The sequence below is a fragment of the Nycticebus coucang genome, chromosome 22 (genome assembly GCF_027406575.1).
Source record: "Nycticebus coucang isolate mNycCou1 chromosome 22, mNycCou1.pri, whole genome shotgun sequence".
Classification (NCBI taxonomy): Eukaryota; Metazoa; Chordata; class Mammalia; order Primates; family Lorisidae; genus Nycticebus; species Nycticebus coucang.
In genome coordinates, this window is record NC_069801.1 from 41,844,365 (window position 1) to 41,862,640 (window position 18,276).

General features: G+C 40.9%; 1 protein-coding gene across 3 annotated transcripts in view; it reads right to left on the bottom strand.

The window, feature by feature from the left end:
* Window positions 1-18,276, bottom strand: part of TESK2 (testis associated actin remodelling kinase 2) — a 176,508-nt gene that overhangs the window by 119,000 nt on the left and 39,232 nt on the right. For all 3 annotated transcript variants that reach the window (XM_053575302.1, XM_053575300.1, XM_053575301.1), the window contains one exon: window positions 10,596-10,903. In XM_053575302.1, coding sequence (XP_053431277.1) covers window positions 10,596-10,817 — 222 coding nt within the window. In that variant the 5' untranslated portion in view covers window positions 10,818-10,903. The remainder of the gene's footprint in view (window positions 1-10,595; window positions 10,904-18,276) is intronic.

Consider the following 18,276-nt stretch of genomic DNA (forward strand, 5'->3'; position numbering starts at 1 on the left):
ATGAAATTAAAACAATTCTACTTAGAATAGCATCAAAACATAAGAGCCAAAATTATAAAACTCTTAGAAGAAAACACTGGGGGAAATCTTCACAGCATTGGATTTGGCAACAATTTCACAGATGTGACATCAAAAGCACAGGCAACAGGGGCGGCGTCTGTGGCTCAGTGAGTAGGGCGCCGGCCCCATATGCCGAGGGTGGCGGGTTCAAATCCAGCCCCGGCCAAACTGCAACAAAAAAAATAGCCGGGCATTGTGGTGGGTGCCTGTAGTCCCAGCTGCTCTGGAGGCTGAGGCAAGAGAATCGCGTAAGCCCAAGAGTTAGAGGTTGCTGTGAGCTGTGTGACGCCACGGCACTCTACCCGAGGGCGGTACCGTGAGACTCTGTCTCTACAAAAAAAAAAAAAGCACAGGCAACAAAAGGAAAAGCATTAACATATAAACTAGACTTCTTCAAAATTAAGAACTTTTGTACATCAAAAACACTAGCAAGAAAGCTAAAAGACAACTTACAATGACAGGTTAACTCTTTAGAATAGTAAAAAAACAAAAACAAAAAAACCTTACAGAATGGAAGGAAACATTTGTGAATCATATGTCTGACACGGATTAATATCCAAAATATAGAAAGATTTCCAGGCCAGGAGTGGTAGTCCTGGAATCCCAGCACTCTGGAAAGCCAAGGTGGGTGGATTACTTGAGCTCATGAGTTTAAGACCAGTCTGAGCAAGAGCGAGACCCTGTCTCTAAAAATAGCCCAATGTAGTGGCCTATAGTCCCAGCTACTTGGAAAGCTGAGGCAAGAGTCAACTTCAATCCTTAAAGTTGCTGTGAGCTATGATGTCACAGCACTCTACCGAGGGCAACAAAATGTGACTCTGTCTCAAAAAAAAAAAAAAAAAAAGAAAGATTAGCCTTAAATCAACCAAAAGACAAACTAAAAAGTGGGCAAAGAATTTAAAAAGACATTTCTCCAAAGATAAGTTATGTTTATAGCAGCACAATTCACAATTGCAAAGATATGGAAACAACTCAGGTGCCCTTCAACACATAAACAGACTAATAAACTGTGGTATGTGTTTACCATGGAATACTATTAAGTCATGAAAACGATAGAGATGTCAAATCTTTTGTAACAACCTGAATGGATTTGGAGAACATTCACCTAAGTGAAGTATCACAAGAGTGGAGAAACAAGCACCACACATACTCAGTACTTAATTAGATCTACCCTGTTTCCCCGAAAATAAGACATCCTCTGAAAATAAGACCTACTGGGCGGCGCCTGTGGCTCAACGGGTAGGGCGCCTGTCCCATATGCCGGAGGTGGCGGGTTCAAGCCCAGCCCTGGCCAAAAATTAAAAAAAAAAAAAAAAAAAAGAAAATAAGATCTACTTATAGGAAAGATAAGACGTCCCTTGAAAATAAGACCTAGCACATCTTTGGGAGCACACCTTAAAATAAGATACTGTCTTATTTTCGGGGAAACAGGGTAGTAGATTAACAACTACATGCTCATGTGAGAGAAAAACTCAATTAAATTGAAGTAAAGGGGAAGAGGAGAAGGGGATGATGATACACCCAACAAGTACACTGCATGGGTATAATGGACACTTCCTGGATGAAGGGCACAACTACAACATTAACCCTACAAAAACACTTTAACCTTACAAAAGCAAAACATGCAACCTAATCATAAATCCCCACATACTAATCTGAAATTTTTTATTTTATTTTATTTATTTTTTTGGAGACAGAGTCTCATTTCATCACCCTCAGTAGAGTGCCGTGCTGTCACAGCTCACAGCAATCTCAAACTCTCAGGCTCAAGCAATTCTCTTGCCTCAGCCTCCCAAGTAGCTGGGACTACAGGTGCCTACCACAACACCCAGCTATTTTTAGAGAGGTCTCGCTCTGGCTCAGGCTGGTCTCAAACTCATGATCTCAGGCAATCCACCCACCTCAGTCTCCCAGAGTGCTAGGATTACAGGCATGAGCCACCTTGCCCGGCCTAATCTGAAATTTTTTTAAATGATGAATGAAAAGATGCTCAACATTACTAGTCATTAGAAAAATGTAAATCAACCACAATCAGATGCTACTTCACACCTACTAAGATGGATATAATAATTATGAGAAAGAGAAAATAGGAAGCACTGACAAAGTTGAACAGAAACTAGAACCTTTGGATATTGCTCGTGGGAATGTTAAATGGAACATCTACTGTGAAAAACAATTTGGTAGTATCTCTAAAAGTAAAACATAGAATTACTCTATGACCGAGTTATTCCATGCCTAGGTATGTAACCAAAAAGAACTAAAAACAGATATTCAAACAAATACTTACACATAAATGTTCATCCCCACACTGTTTACAACAGCCAAAAGATAGAAGCAATCCAAATGCCTATCAACAAAATGTGGTATTATCAATACATTGGAACATTACTGGGCCATAAAAAAGAATGAAGTACTAATACATGCTACAACACGGATGAGTGTTGAAAACATCATGCCAATTAAAAGAAGTCACCATGGCCCGGTGCCCATAGCTCAATGATTAGGGTGCCACCAAATACACGGGGCTGGCAGGTTTGAACCCAGCCCAGGCCTACTAAACAACAACTACAACAAAAAAAATAGTTGGGCATTGTGGCGGGCCCCACAATGTAGTCCCAGCTACTTGAGAGGCTGAGGCAAGAGACTTGCTTAAGCCCAAGAGTTGGAGGTTGCTATGAGCTGTGATGCCACGGCACTCTACCAAGGACAACATAGTGAGACTCTGTCTCAAAAAAAAAAAAAACCCAAAAGGCCGTATATTTATTATATGTTTCCATTTATATGAAATGTCCAAAATAAATAAATCCATACAGACAAGAAGCAGATTAGTGATTGTTCAGGGCTTGGAGAAGGGAAGAATGGAAAGTGACTATTAGAAAACAGAGTTTCTTTTTTAAGATAATAAAAATACTCTAAAATTACATAGTGGTGGTAGATGCATGACTCCGTGAATATGCTAAAAAAAAAAAAAAAAACTTAATTATTTATTCTATTTTTCCCATTTAGACATAGTGGGAATTATTTATATGAAGGGGAAGACTTGTGATATGTGAATTATTTCTCAGTAAAGCTGTTATTTTTAAAATTTTACATTGAGGCTCAGTGCCTGTGGCTCAAGTGGCTAAGGTGCCAGCCACATACAGCTGAGCTGGCAGTTGAAATCCAGCCCAGGCCCATAAAACAACAATGACGGCTGCAACCAAAAAATAGCTGGGCGTTGTGGTGGGCGCCTGTAGTCCCAGCTACTTGGGAGGTGGAGGCAGGAGAATTGCCTGAGCCCAGGAGTTGGAGGTTGCTGTGAGCTGTGATGCCCCGGCACGCTACCCAGGGCAAAAGCTTGAGGCTCTGTCTCCAAAAAAAAATTACATTGATATTTTGTTCTGAAATGGGATTCCAGGTTCTATAGTTTTCACAATACATACTAGCAGATAGACTTATCTCATGGCTAATAAAGGGTACTTGAGTTATCTCACAAAACTGGAACAATCATTTCCTTACAAGATTTCCAGGAAGAAGTCTTTCCAGGAAGTCTCCAATTATGCTCCTAAACAAAGTAAGTATAAAAAAGTAAGAGCCTTCCACAGTATCCCAATAAAAACACTTTTTTCAAATACCCCTACCCCACACACACACACAAGAGAAGCACTCTTAAATTATTAGCCACTGATACACTGGAGGTGAACATATTTTCCACTTACCTGAGGATGAGAGCCTAGGGCCATTACGCCACTTGTTTTTATATTTTTCTCTCTCACAAACATATACACAAACATATGTTACTTCCACTTACAGGTACTTCAATTCCATACTAAATATAACTAAATAACTAAAAAGTTCCAATTTTTCTTAGAAACATCAAAAGCATCCTAATCTCTCTTTCATGGTTTAAAAAGAAAGATTAACAGTTAAAGGAAAATTATTTGAAGCTCACAAATGATTTTAAATGAAAACCCTACCTATTTTATTTACTTCTAGGTATATTTTTCCCAAAAACAGGTCATAAAGTACATTCATCTTTTCTAATGACTGTAGGCCAGGATTTCATGACCTCAGCACAAATGACATTTTGCACAGAATGATTCTTTGTTGTGGAAGGCCATCCTATGCATTGTAGATGTTTAACAGCAGCCCTGGCTTCCATCCGCTAAATGCCAGTAGCACACTCTACCAAACTGTGACAACCAAACATGTCTCCATACATTAATAAATGTCTCCTGGGGAGCAAAACTTCCCCCAGTTGAGAGCTGATGCTCTCATCTATCCATCTTAATTATTTCCTAACAAATTAAAGTTATCATTAACCTCACAAACAGATTTTCATAACGTGCAGAAGCTAAATACATTTAAAGGGGAGGGTTTTTGTTTTTTATAAACCTATTATAAAATATTTTAAATAATTTTTTAATTATTCATATATATGTATTCCCAAATATACAGTATGGAAGAAATAGAAATACAGTTCATTACTAATAAATTTAGATTTCCCTCGGTACCCACCTATCCTAGAATATAAAAGTACCAGTGCTTCTTTCTTCCTCTCTCCCTTATAATCAATAAATTAGAGGTATTGAAAAAGGACTTTCTATTCAAAACTTTCTACTTCTACGATGACAATCAGTAGAACAATGATAATTATGACCTAAAATACATACCACCTAATAGAAAAATAATATTTCTTTTTTGAGACAGAGTGTCACTAAGTTGCCCTCGGTAGAGTGCTATAACATCACAGCTCACAGCAACCTCAAACTCTTGGGCTCAAGTGATTCTCTTGCCTCAGCCTCCTGAGTAGCTGGGACCACAGGTGCCCCCTACAACACACAACCATGTTTTTCTTTTGGTTGCAGTTGTCATTGTTGTTTAGAAGGCCCAGGCTGGGCTCGAACCTGCCACCTTCAACGTATGTGCCTAGTGCCCTACTCACTGAGTTATAGGCACCTAGCCAGAAAAACAATACTTTTTGAGTTCCTAAGAAATTAAAGTCCTCACTGTGGGAGGCCCAGGCGGGAAGATCACTTGAGCTCAGGAATTTGAGACTAGCCTGAGCAAGAGTGAGACCCTCTCTCTACTGAAAAATAGAAAAATTGGCTGGGCATGGTAGCTCACACCTGTAATCTTAGCACTGTGGGAGGCTGAGACAAGTGGATCCCTTGAGCTCAGGAGTTCAAGACCAGTCTAAGTGAGAAAACAGAAATTATAAAAACTAGCTGGGCATTGTGGTGGGCACCTATAGTCCCAGCTACTTGAGAGGCTGAGGCAAGAAGGATTGTTTGAGCCCCAGGAGTTTTGGTTACTGTGAACTATGATGCGATGGCACTCTACCCAAGGCAACAGAGTGAGACTCTGTCTCAAAAGAAAAAAGAAAAAGAAAAACTAGAGTGGCATTGTGGTGGGTATCATTAGTTCCATCCACTTGAGAGGCTGAGGCAGGAGAATCACCTGAACCCAGGAGTTTGAGGTCGCTGTGAGCCAGGCTAATGCCATGGCACTCTAGCCTAGAGCAACAAAGTGAGACTCTGTCTCAAAAAGGGAAATGAAAGGCTCAGTGCCTATAGCTCAGCGGCTAGGGCACCAGTGACATACACCAGAGTATGTCACGGGCGCCTATAGTCCCAGCTATTTGGGAGGCTGAGGCAAGAGAATTGTTTAAGCCCAAGAGTTTGAGGTTGCTGTGAGCTGGGATATCACAGCACCCTACTAAGGGCAACATAGTGAGACTCTTGTCTCAAAAAAAAAAAAGAAAAAGAAATGAAAGAGGCTCGGCACCCATAGCACAGTGGTTACGGTGCCAGCCACATACACCAAGGCTGGCAGGTTCGAAACCAGCCCAGGCCAGCTAAACAACATTGACAACTGGAATAAAAAATAGCCGGGCATTGAGGCAGGCACCTTGTAGTCCCAGCTACTTGGGAGGCTGAGGCAAGAGAAATCACTTAAGCCCAAGAGTTTGAAGTTACTGTGAGCTGTAATGGCCATGGCATTCTACCAAGGGCAACATAGTAAGACTCTGTCTCAAAAAAAAAAAAAAGAAAAGAAAGAAATTAAAGTCCACAACAATAACCGAAGTTTAGCCAATAAAATTAGCAAGTTATAGCCAGGCGTTGTGGCAGGCGCCTGTAGTCCCAGCTACTCCAGGGGCTGAGGCAGGAGAATCGCCTAAGCCCAGGAGTTGGAGGTTGCTGTGAGCTGTGTGATGCCACGGCACTCTACCAAGGGCGATAAAGTGAAACTCTGTCTCTACAAAAAAAAAAAAAAAAAAAAAATTAGCAAGTTAATTAATTTAAGAAATGCGCTGTTATCACTGACAATCACAATCTAAAGGACCCCAAGTTCCTTCCAAATCAACTGCTTGAAAAGATGTTTTTGTAGCTATACAACTAAACAAGATTGCTTAAGACAAGATGTTTTTAAAAATACTTTTGGTGAAGAAAATGACATTATTCTAATTGTAACTTATAGAGCTACTACTGATCCATACAATGTACAATGAAGACCACGAGGACTTTGCCAGTCCTTCATAAAATATAGCCCTAAAAGTGTTTTCTTATTTTTTTTATTTTGAGATGTAATCTCTCTTTGTCATCCAGGCTGGAGTACAGTAGCACAATCATAGCTTACTGCTGCCTCAAACACCTGGGCTCAAGCAATTCTTCTCTCTCAACCTCCCAAGTAGCTAGAACTACAGGTGCATGCCACCATGCCCAGTTAATATTTTTATTTTTATTTTTTGTAGAGCAAGGACTTGCTACATTGCCCAGACTGGACTCACTCTGGGCATTAAGCTATTCTCCTGCCTCAACTTCCCAGCGAACTGGTATTACAGGTGTGAGCCACTATCCTGATCCTAAAAGCATTTGTTACTTATCTAAGGCCAGGGTTCAGAAGAACAGCATAAACACAACAAATAACTAAAGTCTATTTTTAAGGATGACCAGTGTTCAAAATTCCAAAACTGAATGTTTTGGGTTTTTTTGTTTTTTTTTTTTTCAGCTTTTGGCCAGGGCTGGATTTGAACCCACCACCTCCGGTATATGGGGCCAGTGCCCCACTCCTTTGAGCAACAGGCGCCTCCCTCGAAACTGAATTTTTTAAAGGAATTAAATAAGCCACATAAATCCACATTCCTCACTGTAAATTCATCCATCAATCAATCTTTACTTTGCTATCTAGGACAACTACAGGTCCATAAATTACTTGAATAATTTATATCTCCCACACCAGAGGTCAAATACTTTCTTTTTTTTTTTTTTTGAAACAGAGTCTCACTATGTTGCCCTCAGTAGAGTGTCATGGCTTCACAGCTCATAGCAACCTCCAACTCTTGGGCTTAAGCGATTCTCTTGCCTCAGCCTTCTCAATAGCTGGGATTACAGGCACTTGCTTCAACTCCTGGCTATTTTTTGGTTGCAGTTGTCATTGTTGTTTGCCAGGCCCAGGCAGAGCTCAAACTCGCCAGCTTCAGTGTATGTGGCTGGCGGCCTACTCACTGAGCTATAAGCGCCAAGTCCAAATACTTCCTGTTAATGCCACTAATATATTTTTTATTTAACCTGACCTTTAAAGCTCTTTAACTGCCTGTACTTTGTAATCAAAGATAAAAACTAGGGCGGCGCCCATAGCCCAAGGAGTAGGGTGCCAGCCCCATATACTGGAGGTGGCAGGTTCAAACCCGGCCCCAGCCAAAAACTGCAACAACAAAAATAAAATAAATGTTTAAAAAATAACCATTACCTGGCCAGGTGCGGTGGCTCACACCTATAATCCTAGCACTCTGAAAGACTGAGGCAGGAAGATTGCTTGAGCTCAGGAGTTCAAGATCAACCTGAGCAAAAGCAAGACTGTATCTCTACTAAAAATAGAAAACTTAGGCCAGGTGCAGTGGCTCACCCCTGTAATCCTAGCACTCTGGAAGGCCAAGGCCAGTGGATTGCCCTGAGCTCACAGGTTTGAGACCAGCCTGAGCAAGAACAACACTCCATCTCTAAAACTAGCTGGGCGTTATGGCGGGTGCCTGTAGTCCCAGCTACTCTGGAGGCTGAGGCAAGAGAATCGCTTGAGCCCAAGTGTTGGAGGTTGCTGTGAGCTATGATGCCATTGTACTCTACCAAGGGTGACAAAGTAAAACTCTGTCTCAAAAAATAATAATAATAAATAATAGAAAAATTAGTCCGGCATCATAGCCAGTACCTGTAGTCCCAGATACTCAGGCATCTAAGGCAGGAGGATGGCTTGAACCTAAAAGTTTGAGGTTGCTATGAGCTAGCTGACACCACAGCACTATAGTCTGGGCAAAAGAATGAGACTCTGGCGGCGCCTGTGGCTCAAGGTGTAGGGCGCCGGTCCCATATGCCAGAGGTGGCGGATTCAAACCTAGCCCCGGCCAAAAAAAAAAAAAAGAAGAATGAGACTCTGTCAAAAAAAAAAAAAAAAATTAATCATCATCTATCTATAGTTATAGTCAGCTATTCAATCAGGGGTTGACAAACTTTGCCCATAAAAGGTCAAACAGTAAATATCTTAGGCTTAAAGGTCATATGGTCTCTGTTATAAGGACTAAACTCTGCCATAGGAGAAGAAAAGTCATAGAAAATATATTAACAACAGGGTACAGCTGTGTTCCAATAAAACTTTATTTATGTCTTGACGCCTATAGCACCAGCCACATACACCAGAGCTGGCAGGTTCGAATCCTGCCCGGGCCCACCAAACAACAACGATGATAACTACAACCAAAAAACAAATAAATAAGGGTGGCACCTTTGGTTCAGTGAGGAGGGCACCGGCCCTATATACGGAGAGGGGCAGGTTCAAACCTGGCCCCAGCCAAACTGCAACAAAAAACAGCCAGGTGTTATAGTGGGTGCCTGTAGTCCCAGCTACTTGGGAGGCTGAGGCAAGAGAATCACCTAAGCCTAAGAGGTGGAGGTTGCTGTGAGCTGTGACGCTACTGTGCTCTACAGAGGGCAACAAAGTGAGACTCTGTCTCTTAAAAAAAAAAAATAGTCAGGCAATGTAGCAAGCTCCTGTAGTCCCAGATACTTGGAAGGCTAAGGTAAGAGAATCACTTAAGCCCAAGAGTTGGAGGTTGCTGTGAGCTGTGATGCCACAGCACTCTACCCAGGGCGATAGCTTGAGGCGCTGTCTCAAAAAAAAAAAAAAAAAGTGGGCGGTGCCTGTGGCTCAGTGGGTAAGGCGCCGGCCCCATATACCGAGGCTGGCGGGTTCAAACCCGGCCCTGGCTGAACTGCAACCAAAAAATAGCTGGGCGTTGTGGCAGGCGCCTGTAGTCCCAGCTACTCAGGAGGCTGAGGCAAGAGAATCGCTTAAGCCCAGGAGTTGGAGGTTGCTGTGAGCTGTGTGATGCCATGGCACTCTACCGAGGGCCATAAAGTGAGACTCTGTCTCTACAAAAAAAAAAAAAAAAAAAAAAAAATGCTCGTCATCTTTAATCATCAGAGAAATGCAAATCAAAACCACTTTGAGATATCATCTAACTCCAGTAAGATTAGCCCACATAACAAAATCCCCAAACTACAGATGTTGGTGTGGATGTGGAGAGAACACTTCTGCACTGCTGGTGGGAATGTAAACTAATACGTCCCTTCTGGAAAAAGTTTGGATAACACTTAGAGAACTAAAAGTAGACCTGATGTTCGATCCTGCAATTCCTCTACTAGTTATGTATCCAGATGACCAAAAACCACTTTACAACAAAGACATTTGCACAAGAATGTTTATTGCAGCCCAATTCATAATTGCCAAGTCATGGAAGCAGCCCGAGTGCCCATCAACCCATGAATGGATTAACAAATTGTGGTATATGTATACCATGGAATATTATACAGCCATAGAACAGATGGAAACTTTACCTCTTTTATGTTTACATGGATAGAGCTGGGTCAAATTCTTCTTAGTAAAGTATCTCAAGAATGGAAAAAAAATACCCTATGTACTCAACACTATTATGAAATCAATATATAATCACCCACAACTTTCATACAAAAGATAAAACACAATTATAGCCCAGAAAGAAGAAGAGAAGAGGAGGACGAGGGGAAGGGAGGGAGTGGATGGGTGGAGGGACAGTAATCCATGGGACCTTACCTACTGTGCATACTGCAAGGGTACATGTCAAATATATTAATAGTAGAGTATAAATGTCTAAACACAACACTAAGTGAGGTGAATGCTATGTTAACCAGTTTGATGCTATGTTAACCTGTTCCAAATGAATCCTATGAATGCTATGAATGCTGTGTTAACCTGTTCCAAATTGTACATAAAATCAGCACATTACCCCATAAATGTAGTAATGTACATAGTTATGATCTAATTTAAAAAACAAATAAATAAATATAACATTCACATATGGGAATATAAATTCAAACCATACAGAAGGAAATGAAAGGTTAAAAAAAAGAAATCCACACCACCGTGACCAAAGCCTATGTCCTAATTAAACACATCTATCCCACTCTTTGAAGTAAATCTAAACATTAGCAAGACAATATGAGAAAAGATGAAGTATCACTCACCTTGAACACTTCAGAGAAGAAGCCAGACCCTATTTTTTCACAGGTAAAATCATCCAAACGTGTCAGTCTGGAAAAAGCACTTATAAGAGCTCGATATGAAGATGGCCAAACTCTTCCCACCTGGATGGCATTCCCATCCCCTCCACCACCTCCTTCAAATTCTTCAAGACGCTCCACTCGTGGAGGAAATCCTGCAATTGAATTCCGTTTGCTCCGATCCATTGTCTCAATAATCACTTTTTTCTTCTTTTAAGAGGGAACTCCACATACAAATTTTTGTTGAATTTTACTTCTCTTCCGATTTGACACTAAACAAGAAATTAAAAAAACATTTCTTAAAGCCATTAATGAATTAATATATGTAAGGCAATGAACAAACACAAAAGTACTTCCTTTCACAGTCTAGCTCCTGGTTTTCAGATCTCAAAAATACTTTATGCCTTCATCCTCAAATAACACTGATGTATTTAAAGTCCAAGATGTAGTCAGTCTTTAACATGAGTATAAAATCATCAGATAAGAAAAATAAGATCAATTATATTCTAAGTAACCCAATAATAACAATGATAATTAATACCTATTATTCGCTGAGCACCTATTTCCTAGAAATACAGTATAAGATCTGACATGTCATGTCATTTGATTCTCAAATAATCCATGATATAAGGATTATTATGCACATTTCACACAGAGATCATGCAATCAAGTCACTAAAAGGCTGAGATAAAACTAAACTGTTAATACAAAGCTGTCTGTTTCAAAAAATCTGTGTACTTATCAATGCCCTTTAGAACCTCATAAAATTTTCTCTTTATCTGAAAAATTAAGTCCAATATATAGGGCAAAGATGACAAGGAGGCCTCAAAATTATACATTATATAATTTTAAAGGGTTTTTTTTTTTTTTTTTTTGTAGAGACAGAGTCTCACTTTATGGCCCTCGGTAGAGTGCCGTGGCCTCACACAGCTCACAGCAACCTCCAACTCCTGGGCTTAAGCGATTCTCTTGCCTCAGCCTCCCAAGTAGCTGGGACTACAGGCGCCCGCCACAACGCCCGGCTATTTTTTGGTTGCAGTTTGGCCGGGGCTGGGTTTGAACCCGCCACCCTCGGTATATGGGGCCGGCGCCCTACTGACTGAGCCACAGGCGCCGCCCTTTTAAAGGGTTTTTTTGTTTGTTTTGAGACAGGGTCTCACTCTGTTGCCTGGGCTATAGTGTAATAGTACCATCACTGTAACCTCAAACTCCTGAGTTGAAGTGATCCTTCTGCCTCAGCCTCCCAAGTAATGGGGTGTATACTCTACAGACATGTGCCACCACACCCAGCTCATCTTTTTACTTTGGGGTACAGATGGGAGTCTAGCCATGTGGCTCAGGCTGGTCTTGAATTCTGAGCCTCAAGTGATCCTCCTACTTGGCTTCCCAAAATGCTAGGATTACAAACCATGCCCAGCCTATGTATACAATTTTTATTTTTTTATTTGAGACAGACTCTCACTCTGTCACCCTGTATAGAGTGCTGTGACATCATGAAAGCTTACAGCAATCTCAATCTCTTGGGCTCCAGCAGTCCTCCTGCCTCAGCCTCCCAAGTAGCTGGGACTACAGGCACCCACCACAACACCCTGCTAGTTTTTCTATTTTTAGTAGAAAGGGGATCCCGCTCTTGCTCAGGCTGGTTTTAAACTCTTGAGCTCAAGTAATCCACCTGCCTTGGCTTTCCAGAGTGCTAGAATTATAAGTGTTAAGCCACCACATCCAGCCCAATATAATTTTAAAAGAAGAAAGTACATCCAAAAGCAATCTAAAAATTCATTGTTGATTAAATAGAACAGTCCAGCAGAAGTAACTATAGAAGGCACTATACCATCTGGTACACAACTAAAAATAAAAGCTTAAGCCCACTTTTCATTTGATCCTATCTTTTCCTATTTCTACTTTTTTCCCACAAGATGCAATGGTAAGGGTTTTATTCAAAACACAACATTGTGATTTTTTAATTAGTGAAGTACTTTCACTATCCAACCTACTTCGCCCTGCCACTCCAAGAGTAGTGGCAGGACACCTAGAACCATCCTTACAACATAACCCTGCCTCACTAGTCATAGCCAGAAGTCAGCACTATACCCAATATGAAGCACTCACAGTACCTTCCCTGGCAATTTGGAATCGGACTTAAGATATTCCAGCCTGGGTGGCGCCTGTGGCTCAGTCAGTAAGGCGCCGGCCCCATATACCAAGGCTGGCGGGTTCAAACCCGGCCCCAGCTGAACTGTAACCAAAAAAAAAAAAATAGCTGGGTGTTGTGGCGAGCGCCTGTAGCCCCAGCTACTCGGGAGGCTGAGGCAAGAGAATGCTTAAGCCCGGGAGTTGCAGGTTGCTGTGAGCTGTGTGATGCCATGGCACTCTACCGAGGGCCATAAAGTGAGACTCTGTCTCTACAAAAAAAAAAAAAAAAAAAAGATATTCCAGCCTCACTTTGGCAGCTTTCTAAAATGGAGACCACAGGGGTGGTGCCTGTGGCTCAGTGAGTAGGGCGCCAGCCCCATATACTGAGGGTGGCAGGTATGAACCTAGCCCCAGCCAAACTACAACAAAAAAAACAGCCAGGCATTGTGGTGAGCGCCTATAGTCCCAGCTACTTGGGAGGCTGAGACGAGAGAATCACCTAAGCTCAGGAGTTGGAGGTTGCTGCAAACTGTGACATCACAGCACTCTACTGAGGGCAATAAATGAGACTCTGTTTCTGGGAAAAAAAAAAAAAAAAAATGGAGACCACAGAAGCTATTAACAGCAGCATGTCCATTTTCCATCACATAGACTGAGAGGCATAAGTCAAGACACTCAGACCAATTCACAAAGAAAAAGAGACAAAGAGAAGTTGTTTATTTCCCTGTTGTGCTCTGAGGCCTAATTGCATCCTAGCTTTAAGTTCCATGAGATATCCCTGCATCTTTAAAATTAGGTACAGCCCATAGCTCAGTGGATAGGGCGCTGGCCACATACAACAAGGATGGTGGATTCAAACCCAGCCCAGGACAGCTAAAACAACAATAACAACTGCATGGGCAGCACCTGTAGCTCAAAGGACTAGGGCGCCGGCCCCATATACCGGAGGTGGTGGGTTCAAACCTGGCCCTGGCCAAAAACTACCAAAAAAAAAAAAAAAAAAAAAAAACTACAACAACGACAATAGCCAAGCATTGTGACGGGCACCAGTAGTCCCAGATAGTTGGAAGGCTGAGCGAGAGAATCGCTTAAGCCCAAGAGTTGGAGGTTGCTGTGAACTGTGATGCTACAGCACTCTATCCAGGGCAATAGCTTGAGACTCATCTCAAAAAAAATTCATTAATTTTTTTTTTTTTTTTTTGTAGAGACAGAGTCTCACTTTATGGCCCTTGGTAGAGTGCCGTGGCCTCACACAGCTCACAGCAACCTCCAACTCCTGGGCTTAAGCGATTCTCTTGCCTCAGCCTCCCGAGCAGCCGGGACTACAGGCACCCGCCACAACGCCCGGCTACATTAATTATTTTTGCTTAGAGCAGCACCTGTGGCTCAGTGGGTAGGGAGTCCGCCCCATATACTGAGGGTGGCGGGTTTGAACCTGGCCCTGGCCAAATTGCAACAAAAAATAGCCGGGCATTGTGGCAGGTGCCTGTAGTCCCAGCTACTCAGGAGGTTGAGACAAGAGAATCACCTAAGCCCAGGAGTTGGAGGTTGCTATGAGCTGTGACGCTGTGGCACTCTACGGAGGGCGATAAAGTGAGACTGCCTCTTAAAATAAAAAAAAATTATTTTTGCTTAAGCTACTTCCCTCGCAGTCTTCAAAGAAGGAAGAAAAATCTGAGTTCCCAATGAATAAAACATTTAAGTACCTATACTGAATCTATGCCAAAAATGGCGTAAGTATACACTAGACCAGCAGTTCTCAACCTGTAGGTCATGACCCACAGGAACTGTATTAAAGGGCGGCAGCATTATGAAGGTTGAGAACCACTGCACTATTTATAGCCACAAGAACAAAAACTTCGGGTTATAACACCAAAAATGTCTAATTTTACAGCCAGTAGAGTCCATCAAGATCATTCATTTCATAGTTGAAGAAACATAAGGCCCAGAAAGTAGAAATGCTATAAATACCCTGTTTCCCCGAAAGTAAGACAGTGTCTTATTTTAAGGTGTGCTCCCAAAGATGCGCCAGGTCTTATTTTCAGGGGATGTCTTATCTTTCCTGTAAGTAGGTCTTATTTTCTGAGGCTGTCTTATTTTCAGGGAAACAGGGTAAATGCTATAACCTATTTACTAGCAAAGGACAAGGGCAGTGAATTTTTTAACATGTATCTGTTGATCATCTGCTTCAAATTACCTGAGGAGTTTGTTTAAAACCCAGACCTGGGTCTCACCCTTGATCTAAGTCAAAAATCTCTTGGAGCAAGGCCTTCAAATTTAACTAAGCTCCTCAATGATTCCTATGCACACTGAAAGAGGTGTCTTAGCTCACAGCAACCTCAAACTCTTGGACTCAAGCGATCCTCTCGCCTCAGCCTCCTAAGTAGCTACAACAGGCGCCCACCACAACACCTGGCTATTTTTTTGAGAAGGGGCATTGCTCTTGCTCAGGCTGGTCTCAAACTTGTGAGCTCAAGCAATCTACTCGCCTTGGCCTCCTCGAGTGCTGAGATTATGCCACCATTACAAGCCAATTTTATTTTTTTAAGAGATGGGGTATTGCGTGCTGCCTAGGTTGTTCTCAAACTTCTGGCCTCAAGAGATCTACCCACCTTGGCTCCCCAAAGTGGAATTATAGGTATAAACCATCGATTAGCCTCTTTCTACCTTTTAACCTATCTGTGTCTTTATAAATTGTACTTCTTGTAGACAACATATAGTTGTGGTCTGTTTTTAAATACAGTTTGACACTCTGACTATTAAATGGTTTTCAGAGTTTATTCTATTTGTATTTAATATAATTACAGATATAGTTTTAGACTCCCTTTTTGCTGTAAGGGAAATATATTTGTAAAATATATTCTGATTCTTTTTTCCTCTTTGTATTTATATGTTGATTGTTTTTATTATCAGCTATATATCTTCACTTTTTTTCAAAGTGATTGTTTTAGGGTTTTGTGGATGGAAAAAAACATTAAACATATTTTTTTTCTTTTCTCTCACAAAACAATCATCAACACAAGGTTTCTCCCTATATATCAAGCAGTAGACACCAGTTGGGTGTCCTCTAATTCAATTAAATTCTGATGCTGTCACAAAATTTAGGGAAGTAAAGCAAGACCTCTATAAGTTGACCATCTACTGTAACAAAATGGCCAATATAAAGAACTAGGCCTACATATGAGGTGCATGTCTGGTTTATGAAAATTAGGTCAACTTTAGGAGGTGGTCAATATAGGGAGTTTGTCAACTATGGAGGTTCTACTTTATTTGCTAACTTTATTTTTTGTTTATTAATATTTGTCAATTCTAGATGGTATTTATTATATTGTACTCTTAATGCTATGGCATCACAGCTTACAGCAACCTCAAACTCTTGGGCTTAAGCGATTCTCTTGCCTCAGCCTCCCAAGTAGCTAGAACTACAGGTGCCTACCAAAATGCCCAGCTATTTTTTAGAGACGGGGTCTTGCTCTTCTCAGGCTGGTCTCGAACTTGTGAGCTCAGAAAATCCACCCGCCTCAGCCTCCCAAAATGCTGGGATTACAGGCGTGAGCCTTTACGCCCAGCCTAAATTTTTTTTTATTTAAAAAAAGTTTAACGGGTTTTTTTTAAGTCTATTGTGAGTACAATAGCTATGCTACGTGCTTAGGCCAAGAAAATTGAAAATGATTTGGCAAATAAATAGTATCCCAGTGTGCAAGCCAAGCCTCTAGATTCTCAAACTTTTATTTTATAAAAGCTCCACTACAGGTTGTGGCCCAAGGAGTATTTTATATCTTAGGCTAAAACCTGACAAGCATTAGGTGAATTTTTAGATAGCCTAACTTATTCAAGCCCACAAACTTAAAATACAAAAGGACTCATAAATACTTGATAATTAGTGTATAGTCCATCACGTGCTAAAGTGATACTATTAGATAGCTAACATGAGTGGTAAGAAGTAAAGTCCCCTTCATAGGAATAAGAACTGTATTAATCCAGGTTAGAGAAATGCTCAGCAAGGGAAAACCTATTTCCAAACCATGCCTTCTGATCCCTTGCCCAGCATACTAAATGACCACATTTTAAATAAAATCAACCAAGCTATAAATGACTGTAAATTTAGTCTGGAAAAAAAATACTAACCATAAAAGGCAGCAAATACAAAGAGATTCTAAAACCATGCTCAATTTCTTAAAATCTGAAAATTATTATTTTTAAAATAAGAAAATATGTTATTTGCAATGTGACATTTTATGATGGTCTCTGCCTTTGAATTCTCTCTCCTCATCTTATTTATGGGACAAATAATAGTACTAATAGTACTACTGATACTAAGAGTACCCCCTCAAAGTATACATTATTTTTGGAATAGAGATAACTACAGTTACCCTCACATTTACTAGAAAGATATAGGAGTTATTGTCACAATGGAGGGTGTGTGGGATGGGCACTACTGGCATTTTAGTGGGCAGGAGCTATAAGAAACTAAAAGTCCCACAATGCACAAAAAGTCTCGTACAACCAAGAATTGTGCTGCCCACTAAATGTCAATATATTTCCCAGTTGAGAAATATTGCATTAGAAAAGGGTAATCACTTTTGTTCCTAAACTAAGAAATAGCCTTTAGCAGTCTTTCGAAAATTCCAAAATTATGTGGCTATAAGAAGGACACAGTATTTTAGTAACTGTGTTCTTAACTTCAATATTCTGAACTTGGAAGTTTAAAGCTTTTTCTTTCTTTTCTACACAGGTAGCTTTGTCTTTTCAAAGATTAAATTCATTTATATTGAGGTTTATTTGTTTTTCACAAAGAAAGTACAATTAAAAGCTCTTTTTCTTTTTTTTTTTTTTTTTTGAGACAGAGTCTCACTTTGTCACCCTTGGTAGAGTGCTGTGGCGTCACAGCTCACAGCAACCTTCAGCTCTTAGGCTTAGGGGAGTCTCTTGCCTCAGCCTCCCAAGTAGCTGGGACTACAGGCACCTGCCACAGGCCCGGCTATCTTTTTGTTGCAGTTTGGCCAGGGCCAAGTTCGAACCTGCCACCCTCGGTACATGGGGTCGGCGCCCTACTCACTGAGCCTCGTGGGCCACCCCAATTAAAAGCTTTGATCGGAGAAAGTAATTTGAAAGGTAACAATTAAAAAAAATTAGTGTTATAATTACTGTATTCTGAATACAGAAAGCCTGGAGTCTGAAGTTCCCATTTGGAGATGAAAAATAAATATTCAAGGCAGAAAATGGGAGGAAATATAGGAAAATGTTAGGTGTACCTACATTGAGTAAGAGAACATAGGGGCTGGCGAAAGCTGGTAAGCCCTGCTTTGTGAAATATTATTATTGTAATTTTTAAAATCAAACCAATAAAAACAGGCTGGCATTCTTTCTTTTTTTCTTTCTTTGGGATGCCAGGCCATTCTCTCCCACCTTTTCTCTCCCCCACCATCTTCCATTCTCTCACTCCCTGCTCTCTGTTCTCTTCTCTCTTTTTCATCTCTTCCCCCACGCTCTTCCCTTTCTCTAATATAAA